General features: G+C 40.1%; 2 protein-coding genes across 3 annotated transcripts in view; both read right to left on the reverse strand.

Annotated features, from left to right (window-relative positions):
• Nucleotides 1–10,406, reverse strand: part of SPIRE1 (spire type actin nucleation factor 1) — a 207,254-nt gene extending 196,848 nt beyond the window's left edge. For both annotated transcript variants that reach the window (XM_045815142.2, XM_045815141.2), the window contains exon 1: nt 9,970–10,406. In XM_045815142.2, coding sequence (XP_045671098.2) covers nt 9,970–10,291 — 322 coding nt within the window. In that variant the 5' untranslated portion in view covers nt 10,292–10,406. The remainder of the gene's footprint in view (nt 1–9,969) is intronic.
• A 2,663-nt stretch (nt 10,407–13,069) lies between these two features.
• Nucleotides 13,070–19,946, reverse strand: part of CEP76 (centrosomal protein 76) — a 31,068-nt gene continuing 24,191 nt past the window's right edge. The window contains exon 13 of the mRNA XM_087857489.1: nt 13,070–13,287. Within this exon, the coding sequence (XP_087713615.1) occupies nt 13,147–13,287 (141 nt within the window). The 3' untranslated portion in view covers nt 13,070–13,146. The remainder of the gene's footprint in view (nt 13,288–19,946) is intronic.

Consider the following 19,946-nt stretch of genomic DNA (forward strand, 5'->3'; position numbering starts at 1 on the left):
TCACATTGTGAAAATTCATCATTTATGCACTTTTCTAGGAGTTACATCTTAATTAAAATTCGCTGTTAAAATGAAGACAAAATAAGGATGCCTGGGTGGCTCAGCCGATTAAGCGTCAAACTCTTGATTTCGCCTCAGGTCATGATCTCAGAGTCATGAGATGGAGCCCCACATTGGGCTCTGTGCTGGGCATGGAGCCTGCTTAAGATTCTCTCTCTCTCTCCCTCTGTCCCTCCTTCCCACTTCTCTCTCCCTCTATTAATTAATTAATTAATTATACTACATAAACGAATCTAAACTATATCCTCCTTGTAAAGAACACACCTTAAATATAAGAATACTAAAAACTTGAGGGGTGCCTGGGCGGCACAGCGGTTAAGCGTCTGCCTTCGGCTCAGGGCGTGATCCCGGCGTGATGGGATCGAGCCCCACATCAGGCTCCTCTGCTATGAGCCTGCTTCTTCCTCTCCCACTCCCCCTGCTTGTGTTCCCTCTCTCGCTGGCTGTCTCTCTCTCTGTCAAATAAATAAATAAAATCTTAAAAAAAAAAAAAAAGAATACCAAAAACTTGAAAGTAAAATTATGGGAAGGAATACACCATGCAAAGATTAATCAAACAAAGCTGGTGTTTAAAAAAAAAAAAAAAAAAGGAAAGCTGGTGTAACCATATACATGTCAACTATAGCCACATTAATAAAAGGGTAAAACCACCATACTATAACTTTAAGTGGGTATGCACCTAATAATATAGCCTCCATATACAAGCAAAAACTGACAGAATAATGCATGAATCAAAGAAGAAATCACAAAGAAAACCAGAAAGATATCTGAATTCAATGATAATAAAAATGTGATATATCAAAACTTCTATTCACCAAAACATACCATTAACATGAAAAAGAAAGCTACAGAGTTGGAGAAGATATCTGTAATACATATAACTGGCAAATGGCTTGTATTCAGAGTATATAAAAATCATAATATATAATAAGAAGAAAAGGCAAAAAACATAATATATATCGATTAGAGGTTACCAGGGCCTGGGGGAAGTTGAGAATGGGCAGTTTAATGGGTACAGAGTTTCTGTTTGCGTGATGAAAAATTTTGGAAATAGTGGTGATGAGGGTGGGGGGATGGGGTGGCTGGGTGCTGGACACTGGGGAGGGTATGTGTTGTGGCGAGTGCTGTGTGTTGGGTAAGACTGATGAATCACAGACCTGTACGCTTGAAGCAAATAATACATTATATGTTGATTAAAAAAAAAAAAAAAGACAAGTAGTTAAAAGTCCTGAACAGGAATTTCACAAAAGAGGCATCATCATGGGCAATAAACATATGAAAAGGCACTCAACATGATTAGCCATCAGATAAATGCAACTCAAACCCATTATGAAATATGTACCATAACATACCTGCCAAAATAGGTAAACTTTTCTTTTCTTAATGACATTTCCAAAATAGCACAGTGGATATGGTACAACAGACACACTGCTAATAAGAAAGGTAACCTGAAAAGCCACCTTGGAAAACTACTTGGCAATATCTACTAAAACTTAAGAGACACAAATGCAACAATCCAGCAGTTTTACTAGATATATACCTACCAGAAGTGCATACATATATTCAAGACAGTTTATAGTGGTGTTATTTACAATAATAGCTAAAACTCCAAACAATTCATATGACCATGCATAGAATTTTGGTATTTTCATACAACTGAATATTATATAGCAATGAAAACAAACTAATGCTACATGCAATAAAACAAGTAATTTCCCATAAATACAATGTTGAACAAAAGAAGCCAAACACAAGAAACACATATTGTAAGATTCTATACTTACAAAGTTCACAAGCAAGCCAGCCCAATCTGTGGTGATAAAAACTAAGACAATGACTATATATGTGAAGACTTGTAGGCTACCTGTAATGCTCCTTTGTTCTCAATCAGGTTGCTGTATACATGGTTGTGTCACTAATGACTTGTGCACTTTTCTGTATGTATGCTGAACTTCCAAAAAAAAAGGGAAAAATTTGTTAAAAAACCAGGAAAAGTCCAAAAAATCAATTTTGAGAAGGAAATGTGAAAAGAAATTATTTTTTTAGACAGAAGAAAAGTGGCCAAAGACTGAATTAACACAACATACCAAAAAAAGTATTTAAGAGCTCCTGACCAACATTTCATTACCAGGCTATCATCACTGAAACAAAAAAACGTATTGAACTCTCATGCAACTAGATGAAAATTGCTTAAACAAAAAAACACTATTGAACTCCTACACAACTAGTCGAAATTTGCTTAAATTGCTTAAAAATTTGTTGGGACATTTTCTTAATGTATTTCCTTTGTATGATGAGGGCAATACCAGCAGCAAAACAGAATAGGGTGTCATGGAATGTCTATCCTTCCTACATTTAAAAATCAATAGAATGCCAGTGAGATAATGACCTGAGAACAGCAAACGCTGAATCAGATAAGCCCAATAAACTTGAAACATGAATAAACAAATCTTACCCCATCTTGACCCCGTTACACTACCACTCAAAAGTAACTCCGCAGCAGTCAGAATTAGGAAAAATATTACTAGCTTTCCCAATTAATTTGCATTGCTTTATATAAATCAGTATTTTTCTGGTCCCTAAAGTATTCATGATCCCATGCAACGGTCTGAAATACTTTGCCAAAACCAAAAACCATTTGCCCAATGATAGTTTTCATTTTTTGTTTGTTTGGTTAAGACATTTTATGAGCGTATCGCAAGAGTATATTTTATCCACATGCTGTACTGCAGAGCAGTAATGAAAATGTATGTTTACAAAATGGGGAACCGTTTCAAATGTGGTTGATCACCAACATTCTGCATGGTTCCACTGCAGCTTTAGGGACACCTCTAGCCCAGAGTATTAATAAGTACTTACAAGAGGAAGGCCAATAATCACAACATTTGTCCAAACCAGTTCTTGACCATCCATATAATCTCAGTCAATCCATACTTGACTGAAGGCCACATTTCACTGACCTCCCCTGAGCTCCAGTATATCCAAATTGATATCCCAATATAGGCTGCTCTGGTTTTCGTTCCCAGGTATCTATCTCTCCCCTCTGATAAACAGTGTGTACAGACTGGCCTCTCTTAACCTCTCTATTCAACTTGGCTCTACGGTATTCATTACATAACTGCTGAAGGGATGAGCAAATATACAAACAGACAGTGGTAGGCATGCCAATAAAAGTGAGATACCAGAAAGAGATACTTAATAAATCTAACAAAGTTTGAACATCAAAAATAACTAAACCTTCTACTATTTCAATTCGTCTTCCATATTAAAAACAAAACAACCCCAGTATCAACAAATATAACCAGTGCGGAGCTCCTTAGAGGTATGTCTGATTATAAGACTGGCACAAAAAATACATGTCGTAAGCCGTAACGCATCTTGTAGTGCCAGAAAGTGAAGATGTGCTCAAAAACACGAAAGGATGGCTGCAAGTCAAGGCACACAGGAGAGCGCCTGGGTGGCTCAGGTCACGATCCCAGGCCGCTTCTCCCTCTCCCTCTGCTGCTCCCCCTGCTTGTGCTCTCTCTCACTCTCTCGCTCTCAAATAATAAAATCTTAAGGAAAAAAAAAAAAAAAAGGAGGGACACAGGAGCCAACCTGAAGGCGCTCCCACTGGCGACAGTTGGAACAATCTGAGCAAAAACATAACATGGTAATGAATAACAAAGTATCAAATATACATGATGCTAGGATGATACAAATAAGTAAACGGGGGAGAAGGGACAAATCTTCCTTACAGAAGAATTCCAAATAATATTAAGAAGTAATGTAATATAAAATTATATGAAGGAATATAACAGTAAGTAGTAATAACAATATTAATTCATCCCTCCTGGAGGAGGCCCCCTTCTCCAATGCAGGCTGGACTTAGTGACTCCTTTCCAAAGAACAGAGTATAGAAAAAGGTAAAAACAGTGACTGTCTAACGGAGAACCCCGGCAAACAAAGGTGCGCATCACCAGTGGTGCTGTGTGGATATAATGTGCCCCAATCCTATATGATGAGAGAAGCCTTCCCCTCAGTGGTAATTCCAAACACATAACCCCAGTCTAGTCAAGAAACCATCAGGCAGATCCAAACAGAAGGACAGTCTACAAAACCCCTAACCAGTACTCCTCAAGACTATCAAGTCAGGGGAAACAAGGAAAGTGTAAGAAATCACGACAGACCAGAAGAGACTAAGGAGACCTGAGGACTAAATGCAACATGGTATCCTGGATGGGATTCTGAAACAGGAAAAGGACATTAATAGAAAAATGAAGTCCAGAGTTAATATTAGTCCAGAGTTAATAGTTCCAAATGAAGTCTGGAGTTAATAATAACGTGCCAGTGCTGGCTTCTTGGTTTTGACAAATACACCACACTAGTATGGTAACATTACGAGAATTAGGTGAGGAGTATACAGGAATTTTCTGTGCTACCTTTCCAACTTTTCTGTAAATCTAAAATTATCTCCAAATAAAAAGTTAATCCAAAAAACCCACTATATTTGGCAATAGGCAATATTTTCCTCATAATTTTAAACAAAAATCTGGAAGAGAATAGTTTCTCTTTTTTCTACTTAGCCAGCAGGAAGCAAATGAAAAATGTAATATGGCTTTGATGACAGTATTATAAGAGTAGGATGGGAACTGTTGCCATTTTACAGAATTCATGATGCAGGAAAATGATTCTGACCTAACAAATAAAACAGGCAGAGCGTGACTCGTCTTCTCTTACCAACATGTAGTCCTTGGTAGATTAATGATTGTTTTCTTCTAAAGTGGAGTCAAAATTCTTGGTGAGGCTAATGGCTTCCCAACAAAGTCCTAACTTATTTACATACCCTTCCCTGTATATGACTAAACTCCCCTGTTTTCCTTTGCATAGGGCAGAAAAAACAGATACAAACCACAAAGCATTATTTCAAAATTTTTCCCAAAAATGTCTGTGGCTATTCCCACACAACCCAACACAACTGGAAGTAGTTGGAGGGTAAACTGGAGTAAAAAGTGGCAGCAATCTTACCAGTTATGGCTAAAATATCTTAATTGTGCAAATGACCATCTGCACATATCGTGTGCAGGGGCCTAGAAGAGGCCCATGTAAATGAGTGGGCTCAGAGCTGAAGCTGCATTAGCTTCATGGTAAACTAATCGCTGTGTTTATGTTTTATTTTCTCTTCTTCAATGACTAGAACTATTTATCTCTACATTACTCATGGAAACTTGAACACTGCTTGTACATATGGTAGGAACTCAATGCATTTTTTTTAAAAGATTGTATTTATTTATTTGAGAGAGAGAGGAAGAGAGCATGAGCTGGGGGAAGGGGCATAGGGAGAGGGAGAAGCAGACTCCCTTCTGAGCAGGGAATCCAACTTGGGGCTTGATCCCAGGACCCCGAGATCATAACCCTAGCCAAAGGCAGACATTCAACGACTGAGCCACCCAGGCATCCCTGCATGTTTTTAAAACTGAATTAGCCCAATATATTGGGAGATATTGTACAAATGGAATAATTCTTACCTATCACTATGCCTGATGAGACATTTCACGAACCCCTAATACCATCTTTCACCCCTAAACTCTACTCTGGACACATACACATACATCTCAAATATTCCTTTCATTTAATGATCAGCACATTAACACTCGAGAATTATACCAAGAATGAAAAAGAATTCATGTTTTAAAACATGTTTTCACTATTTCAACCTTCTCCACAAGTATTTGGTTTCTCTTTAAAATCAAATAGGATATTATTTCAAGACCATTTCTCCCACCAAATTAGCATGAAACTTACTGAGAAGCTTGACTGATCATGTCCCCTTTTCAAATCCCAGACAAAGCCCAAATGTTCCCTATACCAAGGGATGCCTTTATTAGTATGCACGCAGGCTTTCATTGTTCCTCCCAGGAAAACCTACTACCAATCTAAGACGATTTTAAATCAAGATGCGGTCGTAATTTTTAAAATGTTCTTTATACATCTAACATCAAAGATTTTGAAATCAAAACCGGTAATAAGTTATTTTTGTCAGATGGGTATTAAGGCCTACGAAGCTGCTGAGACCATACAATGGTTCTAAGCTCTAAGACTACTGTTATTAATAAATCTCTGTGGCATCCCAGGAAAAAAAAGTTCTAATCTTACAAAGGTCTGGAATATAACCTAAATTCCATCAATAACTACTTCCTAAATAATGTGTATAATAAAATGAGTTCCAAATGCCAGTTAGGCATAGTGGTGACAAAGAGCAGGCTGTATATGGAGAGCCTGAGTGTCTTTAACTTGTTAATTAAAGGTGTGAAAGCAAAACTTCATCAACCTGCATATAAGAAACTATATCAGGTTTACTGTAAGTACATAAACATTAGGGAAAATAAAAATGTTAAGTTAGACACCTAAGAAGAATCATAAGCCCTCTTGATTCTAAGCAATGTTTCCTTCTGTCATCACAGAAATACTTCAAAAAAATATACTGCTTAAGACCCTATTTCATAATTTAATCATTTTTACTCTTAAGATATCCTCCAAAGAGCTAATTTTTCCTTTTTCTTTAGCTCCTTCAATCCTATATCACACTGCTTTCATGGCCATCCATGTTAGTATATGGCCCTAGATTATACAGGAATGCTAAACAAAATTGCTTGTTCTTCATTGTCTTCCTCCCATATTGGTCTCATTTCCATGCCTCCCACATCTTTCATCATTTTCCTAATTCTCTTTTGGTAGGTCTAGTTGAATTCAAACTGAATATGAACATTCCGGATGTATCGACCCTGTTAAAAGTAAACAAGAACTAAAATCAGTTACTACAACATTCGACCCCAAAACAAGTCAAGCAAGCATGTGAGGGGTTCTTTCTTTCCATGGGACTAAGTGGAGCGATACCACTTGCTCATTCAACTCAACAGCAGAGGGAACAGTGGCCAGCTCAAAGATTCAGTCACTCGATTACAGCCAGGATCCACACTGAACACAATTCTCCACACTGAACACAATCTTGTGTATCACCCATCATCTGCTAGACCACGGCTCTCAACACGGGACAACTTTGCCTCCCCAGGGGAAACTTGGCCATGTCCAGGGACTTTTTTGATTGTCGTGACTTGGGGGAGGAGACGTAGTTACTGGCATCCAGTGGGTAGAGATCAGGGATGCGGCTGAACATCCTACACGGGCACAGGGCAGCCCCGTACTGAATTATTCAGCCAAAAATTAGAATGAGAAACGCTGACCCAAACATTTGTGTCCCAATTTTGAATAAAAATGCAGAACAGCAGGACCACAGGCACCATGGTAGTGCAAAAGGACACAATTAGGGGAGAAAGGAAACTAAAACGTACTGAGTATCTGCTCCCTAACAAGCCATGCTTCAGTCACTTTACATGCACCGTCTCACTTAAACCCTCTTGCGTGAAAAAGTGACCTCATTTTACAGATGAGAAGGCCAGACTCAGGGTGATTGTATATGCAGAGCTTAAGTGTCTTTAACTCATTAATTAAAGGAGGTTAAGGAACTTATTCAAGGTCACTCAGCTAGGAAGGGGAGGAATAAGGACCCAAATTCAAAGCAAATCTGTTTCTAAGCCTAGAGGTTAAAAGACCTGGATTTTGATTCAAAGTCACCAATATATATTTAAGCAAGTCCCTTAACTTCCCTAAACCTCCATTTGGAAATAAGTCAATGGATAAACTGTGTGAAAATATAAATGCCGTTGGTTGCCAACAACATACAATCCTATTAAACATCCTACAGTGAAAAAGTACGTCTTAGAATTGAGGCGTCATAACTACCATTTTTCCTTAAAAATAGAATTTATACATGTGCACAGTACTAAATTATTCAGCATTTTTAAGAATCAATATTAAGTGTTCAGAAGACACTTGCCGTCTGTAGCCACGCAACTACTCTTAAATCCTAGGAGGAAATAAACATAAGCAACATTTTAGTATGAACTTCCTAAAGATTTTTAATCGATCAAGCCTAAAATGCTCAAGACTGTATCAAGAACTTTAGTTGGCCTCTCTCAACAACTGGTAGCAGAGATCATGAGCCAAACTAAGGAAGAAGAGGGTGGTTTACAAATCCATTACCGCTACTGCAGGGAAACTATTATTCTCTCCAAGAAGATAAAGTTTTACATTGAGGTCAAGATATTATCGCTCATACTAATGATACAAAATAATAATTCATTTCAACATGAGATTCTGATTTTTTTTAACTACCACGAGAATACATCAGTCTTTGACAACTATAGTAGGTCCATAAATACAACTTAAACCATACTCTTCTGGGAGAAAGACAATGTAAACTCGTGTCTGTTCCTTCCAGAAGTCAACACTACCACTGCTGCTTCTAAAAGAGGGTTGCACACAACCATTTTCCCCCTTGAAATGCCAGATTCCAAGGCACAGCTTTGCCATGTTTTATAATAAATGTATATTTGCATATCGTATTAATACACTGTAAGTAAATTATAATACCAAGTATTTCCCACTAACATTAAGTCCAAGTTTAAAAACAATAAACACATCAAATAAACTAAAAACTATTTGAAATAATTTCAAGAGAATTATGAAGAACAGATTTAAATAAATGAAAGTTCTAAAATGTGTTTATCTCTCTCTCACACTCATACACACACACACACACACACTTTAATGTTCTGGGGGAAGTGAAAGAATTGATAACTAAAACCTTGAATTTTTTTTATTTTAATCAATTTAGATAAGGATTTGCATTAAATGTCATTTTACTGACTAATGAATTACATCTTTCACCTTAAGCATTTTGACACTTCCATCAACTTTCTAAAAGTGAGGGCGTATTATTTCTCTATGTTTTTAATATACCTGCTTCTCAAAAGACTGAATTATATAAAAACTGATAGGAGAAACCTATTGTCAATCCCCTCATCATCATCACTAAATCTCTGCGTAAGCCCTAGCTACATAATAATGTGTAGGTGATAATCTTGAAGAATTTACACTAGACAATAACCTAACTAAAATCCATTTTATCTGTTTATCTGACACCCTGTCAACTTGTCACTTGACAAGCCTGTTTTTCCATCACAACAAATTTTAACACACAGGTAAATAGTAGTTATTTTTTAACTTTCAGGAGCTAGAAATCATTATTTCGTCTTCTCCTGTTTCTCCCAAAATAGCAAAATTCTCCTAGGGGCTTTTTATATTTCCAAACCGAAGGAATTTGTTGCCAAATTTAAAAAAAAATACTATTAGCTGACTACTCCTTCTGAAAGGTGTAATTTTCCTGACAGCAGAATTAACTATCCTTGACGCGATCTCACGTGAACCTTTCACAGCACCTACCACATCCCAAGTAAATAGCCCTGGCAGGTGAGTATATATACATAGCTTATCGTGAAAAGGACCCAGCCCACTCCATTTCCCAAGCAAGACGCGGGCAGCTGTCCTATGACAGTCTGTACAATTACCAGCACCTTGGGCAGGTCCGCGGCCCTACTGGGGGGCACAGGCCCGCCCGGACGCCTTCCTCACAACCCCTCTTTGTGCCGCTCCCCGCCCTCCACCCCCCTGCTCTGACCTACGTGGGGCCCCGGTAGACCACAGCGCAAACACCACCGCCCCCCGCCCCCCGCCGGCCCCAGGCCTGGCTCCTCCCGGGTCTCCCTTGGGAGGTGGGCGTTCGCGGGGCGGAAGGGCAGGGCCCAGGGACTGCGAGGAAAAAAAAGGGGGGGCCGCGGCGGGGGGTCCTCCTGTCGGAGGCGGGGGTCGCGCAGCGGGAGGGCAGGGCCCAGGAATACGAGGGAGAAAAGGGGGCCGCAGGGGGTCCTCCTGTGGGAGGTGGGGGTCGCGGGGCGGAAGGGCCGGGGCTGTGAGGGAAAGGGGGCCGCGGGGAGGGTTCTCCGTGGGGGCGCAGGTCGGCGGTCTCACCCGCAGCGGGGGGCGGCTCTCCCGCGTCGTCGGGCGCCAGGGTGACGGCGCCGTCCCTCCAGACGCGGATCTGAGCGGCTGAGCGCACGCGGCGACGGGGCTGGCGGCGGCCGGCGTCCGCGGCACGCAGGGAGCCGCAGCACTGGTAGCACACGGCCCACGCCTGCTCCTCGTTGATGGGCTGGTTGTAGAGCCGCAGGATCTCCTCCAGGCTCAGCGCGTCCGGAGGGCCGCCAGCCGCCCCGGGATCCGGAGGCCCCTCGCCGCCCGCGGACTCCGCCCGGGGCTCCCCGCCGCCCGCCGGGCCCGCCGGCTGAGCCATCCCGCGGCTCGGCGCTGCGCTCGGCCGCCGCGCCGTGTGCCGGCGTCTCTTCAGCTCCGGAGCATCGTCTCGGCGCGCCGCCGCCTCCACATCCCCGGAACGCCCCGCCCAACCTGGCCGCGCGCGCCGCCGTGGGGGACCAGGCGGGGGACTGGGCGAGGGCCCGGCGGCCGTGGGCGAGCGAGGAGCGGCGAGGACGCCGCGGCCGTCCTGACCAGGCCGCCGCTGCCGCCAGCCCGTAGCGACGCGATGGCGTCCGCCGGCCCCGCCCCGCGCCCGCCGCGCGCTCAGTGCCGGGGCTGCGGAGCCGCCCCGCCAGGGGTCCGCACGATCCGGAGTTCGGACGTGCGCTCCGCCGCCGAGCTGACCGCGCCGACCGCAGCCACCCCCCGCCAGGCTGGGAGGCCACTAGCACTGGATGCCCCTGGAATTGGCTCGCTGGGAGTCTAGTTAGGAGCTCGAACCCAGTCTAGAGCAAATTCCTAATAAAGGTCAATGAAACCGCTCCGGCTCCGGTCCCCGGGCCGCCCTGCCTGCTCCCGCCCACCGCCGGACCGTCCGCTGGGCACGGGTCCGGCGCCTCTTCCGAGCCTCCACACGGTTTCTCCTGACCAGCCTACTTCGTACTGCGCCAGGCCTCGCCCCTTCATCATGCCCCGGACCCTCTTCTGCTCTTTTGGGGGCAGCTGTCGCCATCAATATACCATATAATTTATTTAGATGTATTGTGTGTTGAATAGGTCTTCCTATCTTCCTTGTAAGCCTCGTAAGGACAGGGACCTTTATGGGTTTTGCTCACGGACTTCTCCCTGGTGTGTAGATCAGGGCCTGGGATATAAACATGTTGTAAATAATTTGTAGACGTTGGTTTCAGCGTCCTTCCAGATTCATTTTGTAACGTTTGTGCAACTCCTCACTAAGAATGTCTCCAATGATCGCACTCATCATAGTCCAGTTAACCCACTATGTTCAGACGATGTGGAATTAATATCACAGTGGCAACATTGAACTGAGGGCAATAAGCCATAGAATAAAAGAAAGAAATACTGCACTCCCCAGGGCCTCGCTGACTTCATTAAGTTATACAATATAACATAATTCTTAAAATAATCACTCATCAGTAAATGAGTTTAACTGGTAACTTTCCACTCTGGGGCTAGTCCTGTGTAAGAACCTGACAGAGGTGAAAGTATCAACCAAGTAAGAAATGTATAGTAACTACCAATTAAACTTTTAAGGCAGTTTTGTGTGTAATATTAGATCTCACACTCTGAACAACTGCATCTTGCAGTAAAAATTGCAAGGGTCTATTATAAATGCTTAAGATACCACAGTACATACAGCCATAGTGGGGAGAAGAGAGAAAAGCAAAAGGATATTTTTTATAAAGAGTAAGGAATTGAAAGGGGAGAAAAAAGCTTCTCCCTAGTCACCTTATTATAGTTTCACTACAAGAGCTACAAAAAAACCCTTAAGTAACATCAGTTGTAAGTTCATAACCCCATTGTAAAAATGCACGAAGGTGTGCCAAAACCCTAAGAAGGGTCTAATTACTTACATAGATAGGATGGATAGATATGGATATATAGATACATAAAACCTCTTGATTGAAAAACCGAGAAAACATACCCAAAATTTGCTATCTTAAAAGTTGAGGTTCTGTGTGGATTTTGAAAATACAGAGGACTTTAAAAACGGTTCGAACAATGCAGAAAAACAGCTGAATGGTCTACTTTTATGGACAACACCGCCATCTCCTGGCCTTCTGGGAATTGCGGTGCCACTGCACTTCGACAGCTACAACAAAAATCAATTACATTTTTGTCCTCACATTTTCTCACCCCACAAAACACAAGTTAAATGAATTACCAAGCTAATGAATCCATGAGCCAGTCCCTGGCTACTCCTGTTACAGGGCAATAAAAAAATCTCCAAGTAAAGATAACAGTGAAGGGTAGGAGGGAAGGGGTGTAGGTGAAGAAAAAGAAAAATCCAAATTTTCCCTGAAATGTTATCATTAAAAGATGTATTCTTTAAATCAGTTCACAACAGAAAGATTTTTTCCTTTCCTAAGTGATAATTTTTAAACATACATTTTGGGAAGAAAAACATTAAGGCTTGAATCACAGGAAGGTTATATAAAATAGGGCTTTTTTCCCCCAGATACGAACTCATGACAGATATACCGTATTTAAAGTAAATTTCTTGCCTTTGAGAGCTTATATGGAATTAAGTTGAGGCAAGATGACAAGCATAATATTGTTGGATACATGCAGAAAAAGTAAAAGATAAATCTTAAAAATCCTAGCTGTCTTTTATAAATCTATTATATAACCTGAACATTTGATACATTTTTGTACAAAGACAGTGTAATTTTTATACGATTTTCAGAACCATTTGAAATTTTGATAAGCCCCACATCCAGTACCATAAGACTCCATGAAAGTGCTGACAACTCAAGACTATCAGAGGTCCGTATATTCTCAGGACTCAACAGGACTGTGGAATAGCTTGGAGTAACCTTGCCATTTCCTCATTTTCGATTCAGATTCGAAGCCTCAAATACCTTCTTATGCAGTATATTTTGTTCCAGTTTCTATCATTGATTTTATTTTTTTATTCTTGGCTTCACCACTTTAAAAAAATTGCTCTATATATCTAAAATGTCTGAATAACTCAAATCAACATGTAAATGTCTTTTTCAAAGTGCTGTAAGACCTGTGAAAAATAGTGGCATGTGTTACTCTGAATATGATTTTAGTTTTCATTGATTTTGTTGTTGCATTTATTAAAAATGGAATCCTTGAAATTTTTTATCTTATATTTACTTATCATTTTTGCAGAATAAATGTACTTCATGCTTCATACTCTGGACGTGCTGGCTGAGCTGCTCTGAGTCTTTCAGGGAGCAAGGCCTTCAGGGAGCACGATCTGCCTGTGCAGCCCAAGCTTAATCCAGTCACTCCCAGACAATTGCTCCTAAGAGGCACATTCACCTAGAAAAGTGCACCAAAAAGGAAAAAAATAGAACAGCATATTTTTTTTCAGTGGCATAACCTAAATTTTCATTGCCCACAATTATAATACTTTATAATTTTAAAGTGATGATTTTATACTTTCAAAGTACTTTCTTCAGGTATACAACTTGAAGGTCAGACATTACTATCCCTGTCTCACAAATGACAAAATATAGGACTAGTAAATGAAAGGGGTGGGACTAGAATCCAGGCCTCCTGACCAGCTCAGCTGTTTCTGCTACTTATCTCTCTCTACATTTGCACAGAGCAAGAAAAAAGTCCTCCCACTTCATTCCTCACTCCAGCAAGAAAGAGTAGTATATAAAAAGCAGATGCTTTAAATTTGTACATAGCACTACAATCAACCAAACTTTTAATATTTTAAATACCTTGAATGAATGATGCGATGCCCCATCTCCCTCCATTGGTCCTTGTGATTTCACTGGCATTGAGTTTCACCATAGTGGTGATCTCCCCATAGTAATTATCTTCAAAGTGACCTATGATAACTCCATCCCCATCAAAGAATTGCAAATTATCACTCCCCTAAGGAGGTTAATTCCGTCAACAACCCTAAATGTAATTTGAAACTCATCTCTTGTGATTTCAATAATCAAACTAAATATTAACCCAAAATCTTTAAAATCAGTCATGAAAATTAGCATGTGACCTCATACATAGAATCAGAAGTCCATAGACCAGATAAGAACACACCAAAATTGAATTCTTCTGGTCTATAAACTTGTAAAAGAATTAACTTTTCTATCCGATGGCAAAGATATTGAGAAACATTTAGAAAATACCCATGAATGCCCTTTTACTAAGTGGTACCCTAAACCGGTGTTTTCCACATGCTCATTTTATAGCATCTAACCTTTCAAAATTTACCTATCCTACCTTGATGAGATCAAGTTACATACCCACTGATAAAAACTGAGGAAAAGTAGAGGAACGAGGCAAAATATCTGAACAGTAGCATATCAGTATATTCATGAAGGATTCTGGAAAATACTAGGTCAAACAATAGTCATGTTTCACTTAATGTGATTCTCCTTTGAAACAATTATTTTTAAACCAACGAGGAGAGATGGTCTTCTGATTTCAATATAAGTGGAATTATTAGCTTCAATTAGTAATGAAGATTCACTTTGGAAAAGACCTCAGAGGTCTAAATTTGAGGCCAAGCCACTATTTTACACGTATAAAAATTTGAGTCTGCAGACGTCGAGTGACTTACCTCAAATTACTGACAGTTACCAAAAGTACTTCAAATATACTTCCTTTAACATAAGCTTTCCAGATCCTGTTTCTTAGCCATATTACCTACTTCTCATCAAATTTCAAGTTAGGATAAGCAGTAGCTTATTTCTTAATTCTAATGGAAAATAGAAAACAATACAAGGCACAAAAAAATCTTTATTTGATGGCAAAATTTTGATGTTTGACAATAATTGCTTGAAAATGTAGAATTCTCAATAAAACTTCTAAGAAACCAGAGTTTCAGGTTGTAAAAGTTAAAGAGAATGGATTTTCAGACTGAAGTCATACTTTGTTGATGAGACAAAGCTAAAATATTTTTTCAAACCTCCATATTTAATTTTCACTTTATACAAAAAAGATGGCCCTTTCTTGTTGTGCAAAACATCTGTCTTTTTTACCTAATGTGCTGGTAGAAGTCTGGAGCGGCTCTTGGCTCTACTACTCTACTATGATTCTGTGAAAGGCTCATTTCTCTTCCCAGGTCACTATGTAACTTAACACAAAATATGGCTTACGTTAATTCAATTGAATAAGCAATGAATTAAGCCTTTCTTTGCTAATTTTTGTGGAAGGTATAGGTAAGGCTGTACTTATATTTTAGCAGTGCTTTTCCAGGTTTCTCCTTCAAACTATTTTCTTAACCTGAATTCCTGTGTCCTCTTGACCTTTTCTCAATAGTCATTAATGATATGGGAAACAAAGGCAGAAGAAAAATGATTAAATTTCCTTACTACCTACAGCCCATTGACAAGTCCTTGAAACAGGCAGAGTGACATTCCTCTAGGGAATCAAGTGCCTAGATATTAAAACTTTGCTAAGGGCAAAAGGCAATCCTAGCCTGACCCCCTCCCCCGCACCAGGATCCTGTAAGTCTACTTTAACATATGAAAATTCCTTTGGAAACTTCCTTTATCTCTAAACCCCCCAAGCATATGACCCATCGATATACGTCTGTAGGGTCTAATGACTCAGGTTTTATTAGACAGTAATAAAATGACATTTTCCCAACAATAGCTAGCCCCCTCAAGGTCCTGGAAACCTTGCTTCCAAAATTCTTTAGAGACACTTACCCTATCTCTAACCCCTTCCCAACTCCTCAAGACCCCAGTGCAGCTCTTTCTGCCCACCAGTCCTGTCCCTGTGCTTTAATAAAATCACCTTTTTGCACCAAAGACACCTCAAGAATTCTTTCTTGGCCGTCGGCTTTGAACCCTAACATCGTCTTTCTTACATCAATTAATGAAGTACAATGTTTTTCTCTTATTTGCTATGCATGCTCATTTCTCTTGGGAACAGCAAGTGTAACCGTCGCTTCCATTTTCTGCCTAGTAATCATAATCCTTTCTAAGAGATGTTAGAAAAAAATCATTGACATTAAAATTCATAAAGATATGACTCCTAGATCTCAACCTAAAGCTATGACAATATTTTAAACACGCTTCCTTACGCAATTGTTTTAAGGGTATAAAATTATTCGCCGGGCACCTGGGTCTCTCAGTCGGTTAAGTGTCTGCCTTCAGCTCATGTCATGATCCCAGGGTCCTGGGATCGAGTCCTGCATCAGGCTCCCTGCTCAGTGGGGAGCCTGCTTCTCCCTCTCCCTCTGCTGCTCCCCCTGCTTGTGCTCGCTCTTCTCTCTCTCTCTGTCAATCTCAAATAAATAAAATCTTTTTTTTTAAAGATTTTATTTATTTATTTGACAGAGAGAGCACAAGTAAGGGTGGGGAGCGGCACACAGAGGGAGAGGGAGAAGTGACTCCCCGGTGAGCAGAGAGCCCGATGTGGGGCTCAAACCCAGGACCCTGAGATCATGACCCTAGCCGAAGGCAGATGCTCAACCGAGCCACCCAGGCACCCCTAAATAAATAAAACATTAAAAAAAATAAAATTATTCCCTTGCAAAATTTGGTAAGTAATTGTCATCCCTCAACGGCAATATTATCCTAATGCTACTGACATTTTCAGTTTTAACTAAATTATATAGTGTTCATTTTTTTCTCTTTGTAGCAGAAGCAATTTTTAAATTTTATTGATTGTGCAGGATTATAAATATTGGGCCAACTTTCCTCAGCTAAAGCAGAGCACTAAAGCAACCACCAAGATAATTTAGGCCAACTGTTCATGATCTTTACTCTGATTTAACACATAAAATAGAAGACATTCATTTATACAGCATTCCTCCAAGTGTATCTGGGGATTTTTGAAATTCTCAGCCACCTGTGTAGATACCTCCACTTATTTCTCTCTCACTCAAGAGAGCTTGCCATTATGTAAGAGGCGAATATAACATAGTTAAAAGCCCAAAAGCGTAGTGTTAACACCTTAAATTTGTCTTAACTATTGTAAAGTAAGTTAATGCATTAATATTTTAAATTCTTTCAAAGCACCTGAAATAACTAAGATAGCAGCTTGCCGCATGCAGTCTTAGTTAGCAAGTCAGAATTACAGCAGTATCCTGCCATTAACTTTTATCTATGTAGTTCACAACACAAAAAGTAGCATTTTTCAGTGATTGAGTACTGAATGACTAGAATCTGTATTACACGTATTTTAGAAGAAAAACATACCATGTAAAGACATTTCAAAAAGACTTCAGCTAATTTTGAAAATGTATTTGAAAAAGAACCTAATATTGCCATGGAATTTTACAAAGAGGTAATTTTTGAATTAACTTTTTCTACTATATTTAAAACAACCTCTACTTGTAATATACAAGTTACTTAACTGATTCTTACAATTAGATTTGTTAAGAACTGAAGATTCCAACTTAACATTTTGAACTAATCTAAAGACATTAGTTTTAGTGATGTATTGCCAGAAAAAAGTAACCAAGTTTCATTTGAAACATTATTTACTTTAGCTTAAAAAATTAAAAATTCCATATCACTGGATATAAGCTAGTATAAATCTAAAGCTGATTCTTGTAAGTGGAGATGTATATGAGAAACCCTAGAGCGACCATCAAAAAATAAATAAACTTAAAAATATAGTGACAAAATTATTAAAGACATTTAAATGCTACATTAGAAAATATTTACTTAATGCAAGTGAAAGCAGTAAAGGGGAAATAAAGAAACAAAAAAAAGTATGAAACAGGGGCGCCTGGGTGGCACAGCAGTTAAGCGTCTGCCTTCGGCTCAGGGCGTGATCCCGGCGTTATGGGATCGAGCCCCACATCAGGCTCCTCTGCTATGAGCCTGCCTCTTCCTCTCCCACTCCCCCTGCTTGTGTTCCCTCTCTCGCTGTCTGTCTCTATCTCTGTCAAATAAATAAATAAAATCTTTAAAAAAAAAAGTATGAAACACAAAGAAAACAAAAAGTTAAATGGTAAACATAAACCCAGCTATATAAATAAGAAACTTAAATGTGAATGGATTTAACAACACAGACAAAAGGCAAAGATTGTCAGGCTAGGGGGAAAGAAAAAGATTTGACGATACACCATCCACAAGAGACACTCAGAAAAAGTAGACTTTAAAACAAAAATATTATTAGACATTATCCTTTTATGATAAAAGGATATATACATATAACAATTACAAACATATATAACAGAGCACCAAAATACATGAGGCAAAAAGTGAAAGGAATGAAGGGAGAAATAATTCAACAACAATAGCTGGAGGACTTTACTACTCTCCTTTCATTAACAATTGAACAATTAGAATAGAACCATTAATGGGTAGATAAAATATTTGAACACTATAAACCACTAGACCTAGCAGACATCTACAGAGCACTCCACCCAACAACAGAATATAGTTTTCTCTCTTTTTTTTTAAAGATTTTATTTATTTATTTGACAGAGATAGAAACAGCCAGCGAGAGAGGGAACACAAGCAGGGGGAGTGGGAGAGGAAGAAGCAGGCTCCCAGCGGAGGAGCCTGATGTGGGGCTCGATCCCAGAACGCCAGGATCACGCCCTGAGCCAAAGGCAGGCGCTTAACCGCTGTGCCACCCAGGCGCCCCAGAATATAGTTTTCTCTTAAGCGCACATGTGAACATTCTCCAGGATTAACTATGTTAATCCATAAAACAAACATCAGTACAATAAATCAAAAGCAAGGGGGAAAATTGGGTAATTCACAAACGTATGGAGAGTAACACACTAACACACTCCTAAATGGCCAATGGGTTAAAGAAGAAATCAAAAGGGACATCAGAAAATACTTTGAGGTGGATGAAAATGAAGAAAAACATACTGAAATCCATGGGATGCATCCAAAGGAGGGGCTAAAGGAAAATTTATAGCTGTAAATGACTATATTAAGAAAGAAGAAAGATCCGAAATCAGTAACCTAACCTTCCAGCTTAAGATACTGGAAAAAGAAGGGGCGCCTGCGTGGCTCAGTCGTTAAGCGTCTGCCTTCGGCTCAGGGCGTGATCCTGGAGTCCTGGGATCGAGCCCCGCATTGGGCTCCTCTGCTGGGAGCCTGCTGCTTCCTCTCCCATTCCCCCTGCTTGTGTTCCCTCTCTCCCTGTCTCTCTCTCTGTCAAATAAATAAATAAATAAAATCTTTAAAAAAAAAAAAGATACTGGAAAAAGAAGTATAACTAAACCTAAAGCAAAAAGGACAGAAATAATAAAGATCAGGGTAGAAATGAATGAAAAAGGAACAGAAAAACAACAAAGAAAAATCAATGAAACCAAACCCTAGTTCTTTGGAAAGATCAACAAAATTGGGGGGGAAAAAGAGAGAGAGAGAGAGGGAGAGAAGTCTCCCATTACTAAAATCAGAAACGAAAGAGGAGTTAAAACCACTGAACTTGCGAAGAAATACTATGGATGGTTATTTGGTCATACCCAATAACGCCATGCCCACAGGGAGAGAAACTCACATTGTGCAGAGATACAGCAAAAAGAAGTAAACTCAAAGTCAGAACTTGATTCTAGAACAGATCTATTAGAAATACGTATCTTTGGGGGCGCCTGGGTGGCGCAGTCGTTAAGCGTCTGCCTTTGACTCAGGGCGTGATCCCGGAGTTCTGGGATCAAGCCCCACATCAGGCTTCTCGGCTAGGAGCCTGCTTCTTCCTCTCCCACTCCCCCTGCTTGTGTTCCCTCTCTTGCTGGCTGTCTCTCTCTGTCAAATAAATAAATAAAATCTTAAAAAAAAAAAAAAAAAAAGAAATACGTATCTTTGGACAGGGAACTTCACTTCTCTGGATCTCCATTTCATTACTATATAAATTATGTGGACCAGAAGACCTAAGACTCCTTTCAAGTCCAAAATCCTCTAATTTCAGGCCATGAAATTGCATAAAGACAGTTAAAACCTTAGTTTTAGGGGGCACCTGGGTGGCGTGGTTGTTAAGCGTCTGCCTTCAGCTCAGGGCATGATCCTGGCATTCTGGGATCGAGCCCCACATCAGGCTCC

Source organism: Ursus americanus, chromosome 30 (genome assembly GCF_024610735.1).
Source record: "Ursus americanus isolate L20-20 chromosome 30, mUrsAme1.1.p, whole genome shotgun sequence".
NCBI lineage: Eukaryota > Metazoa > Chordata > Mammalia > Carnivora > Ursidae > Ursus > Ursus americanus.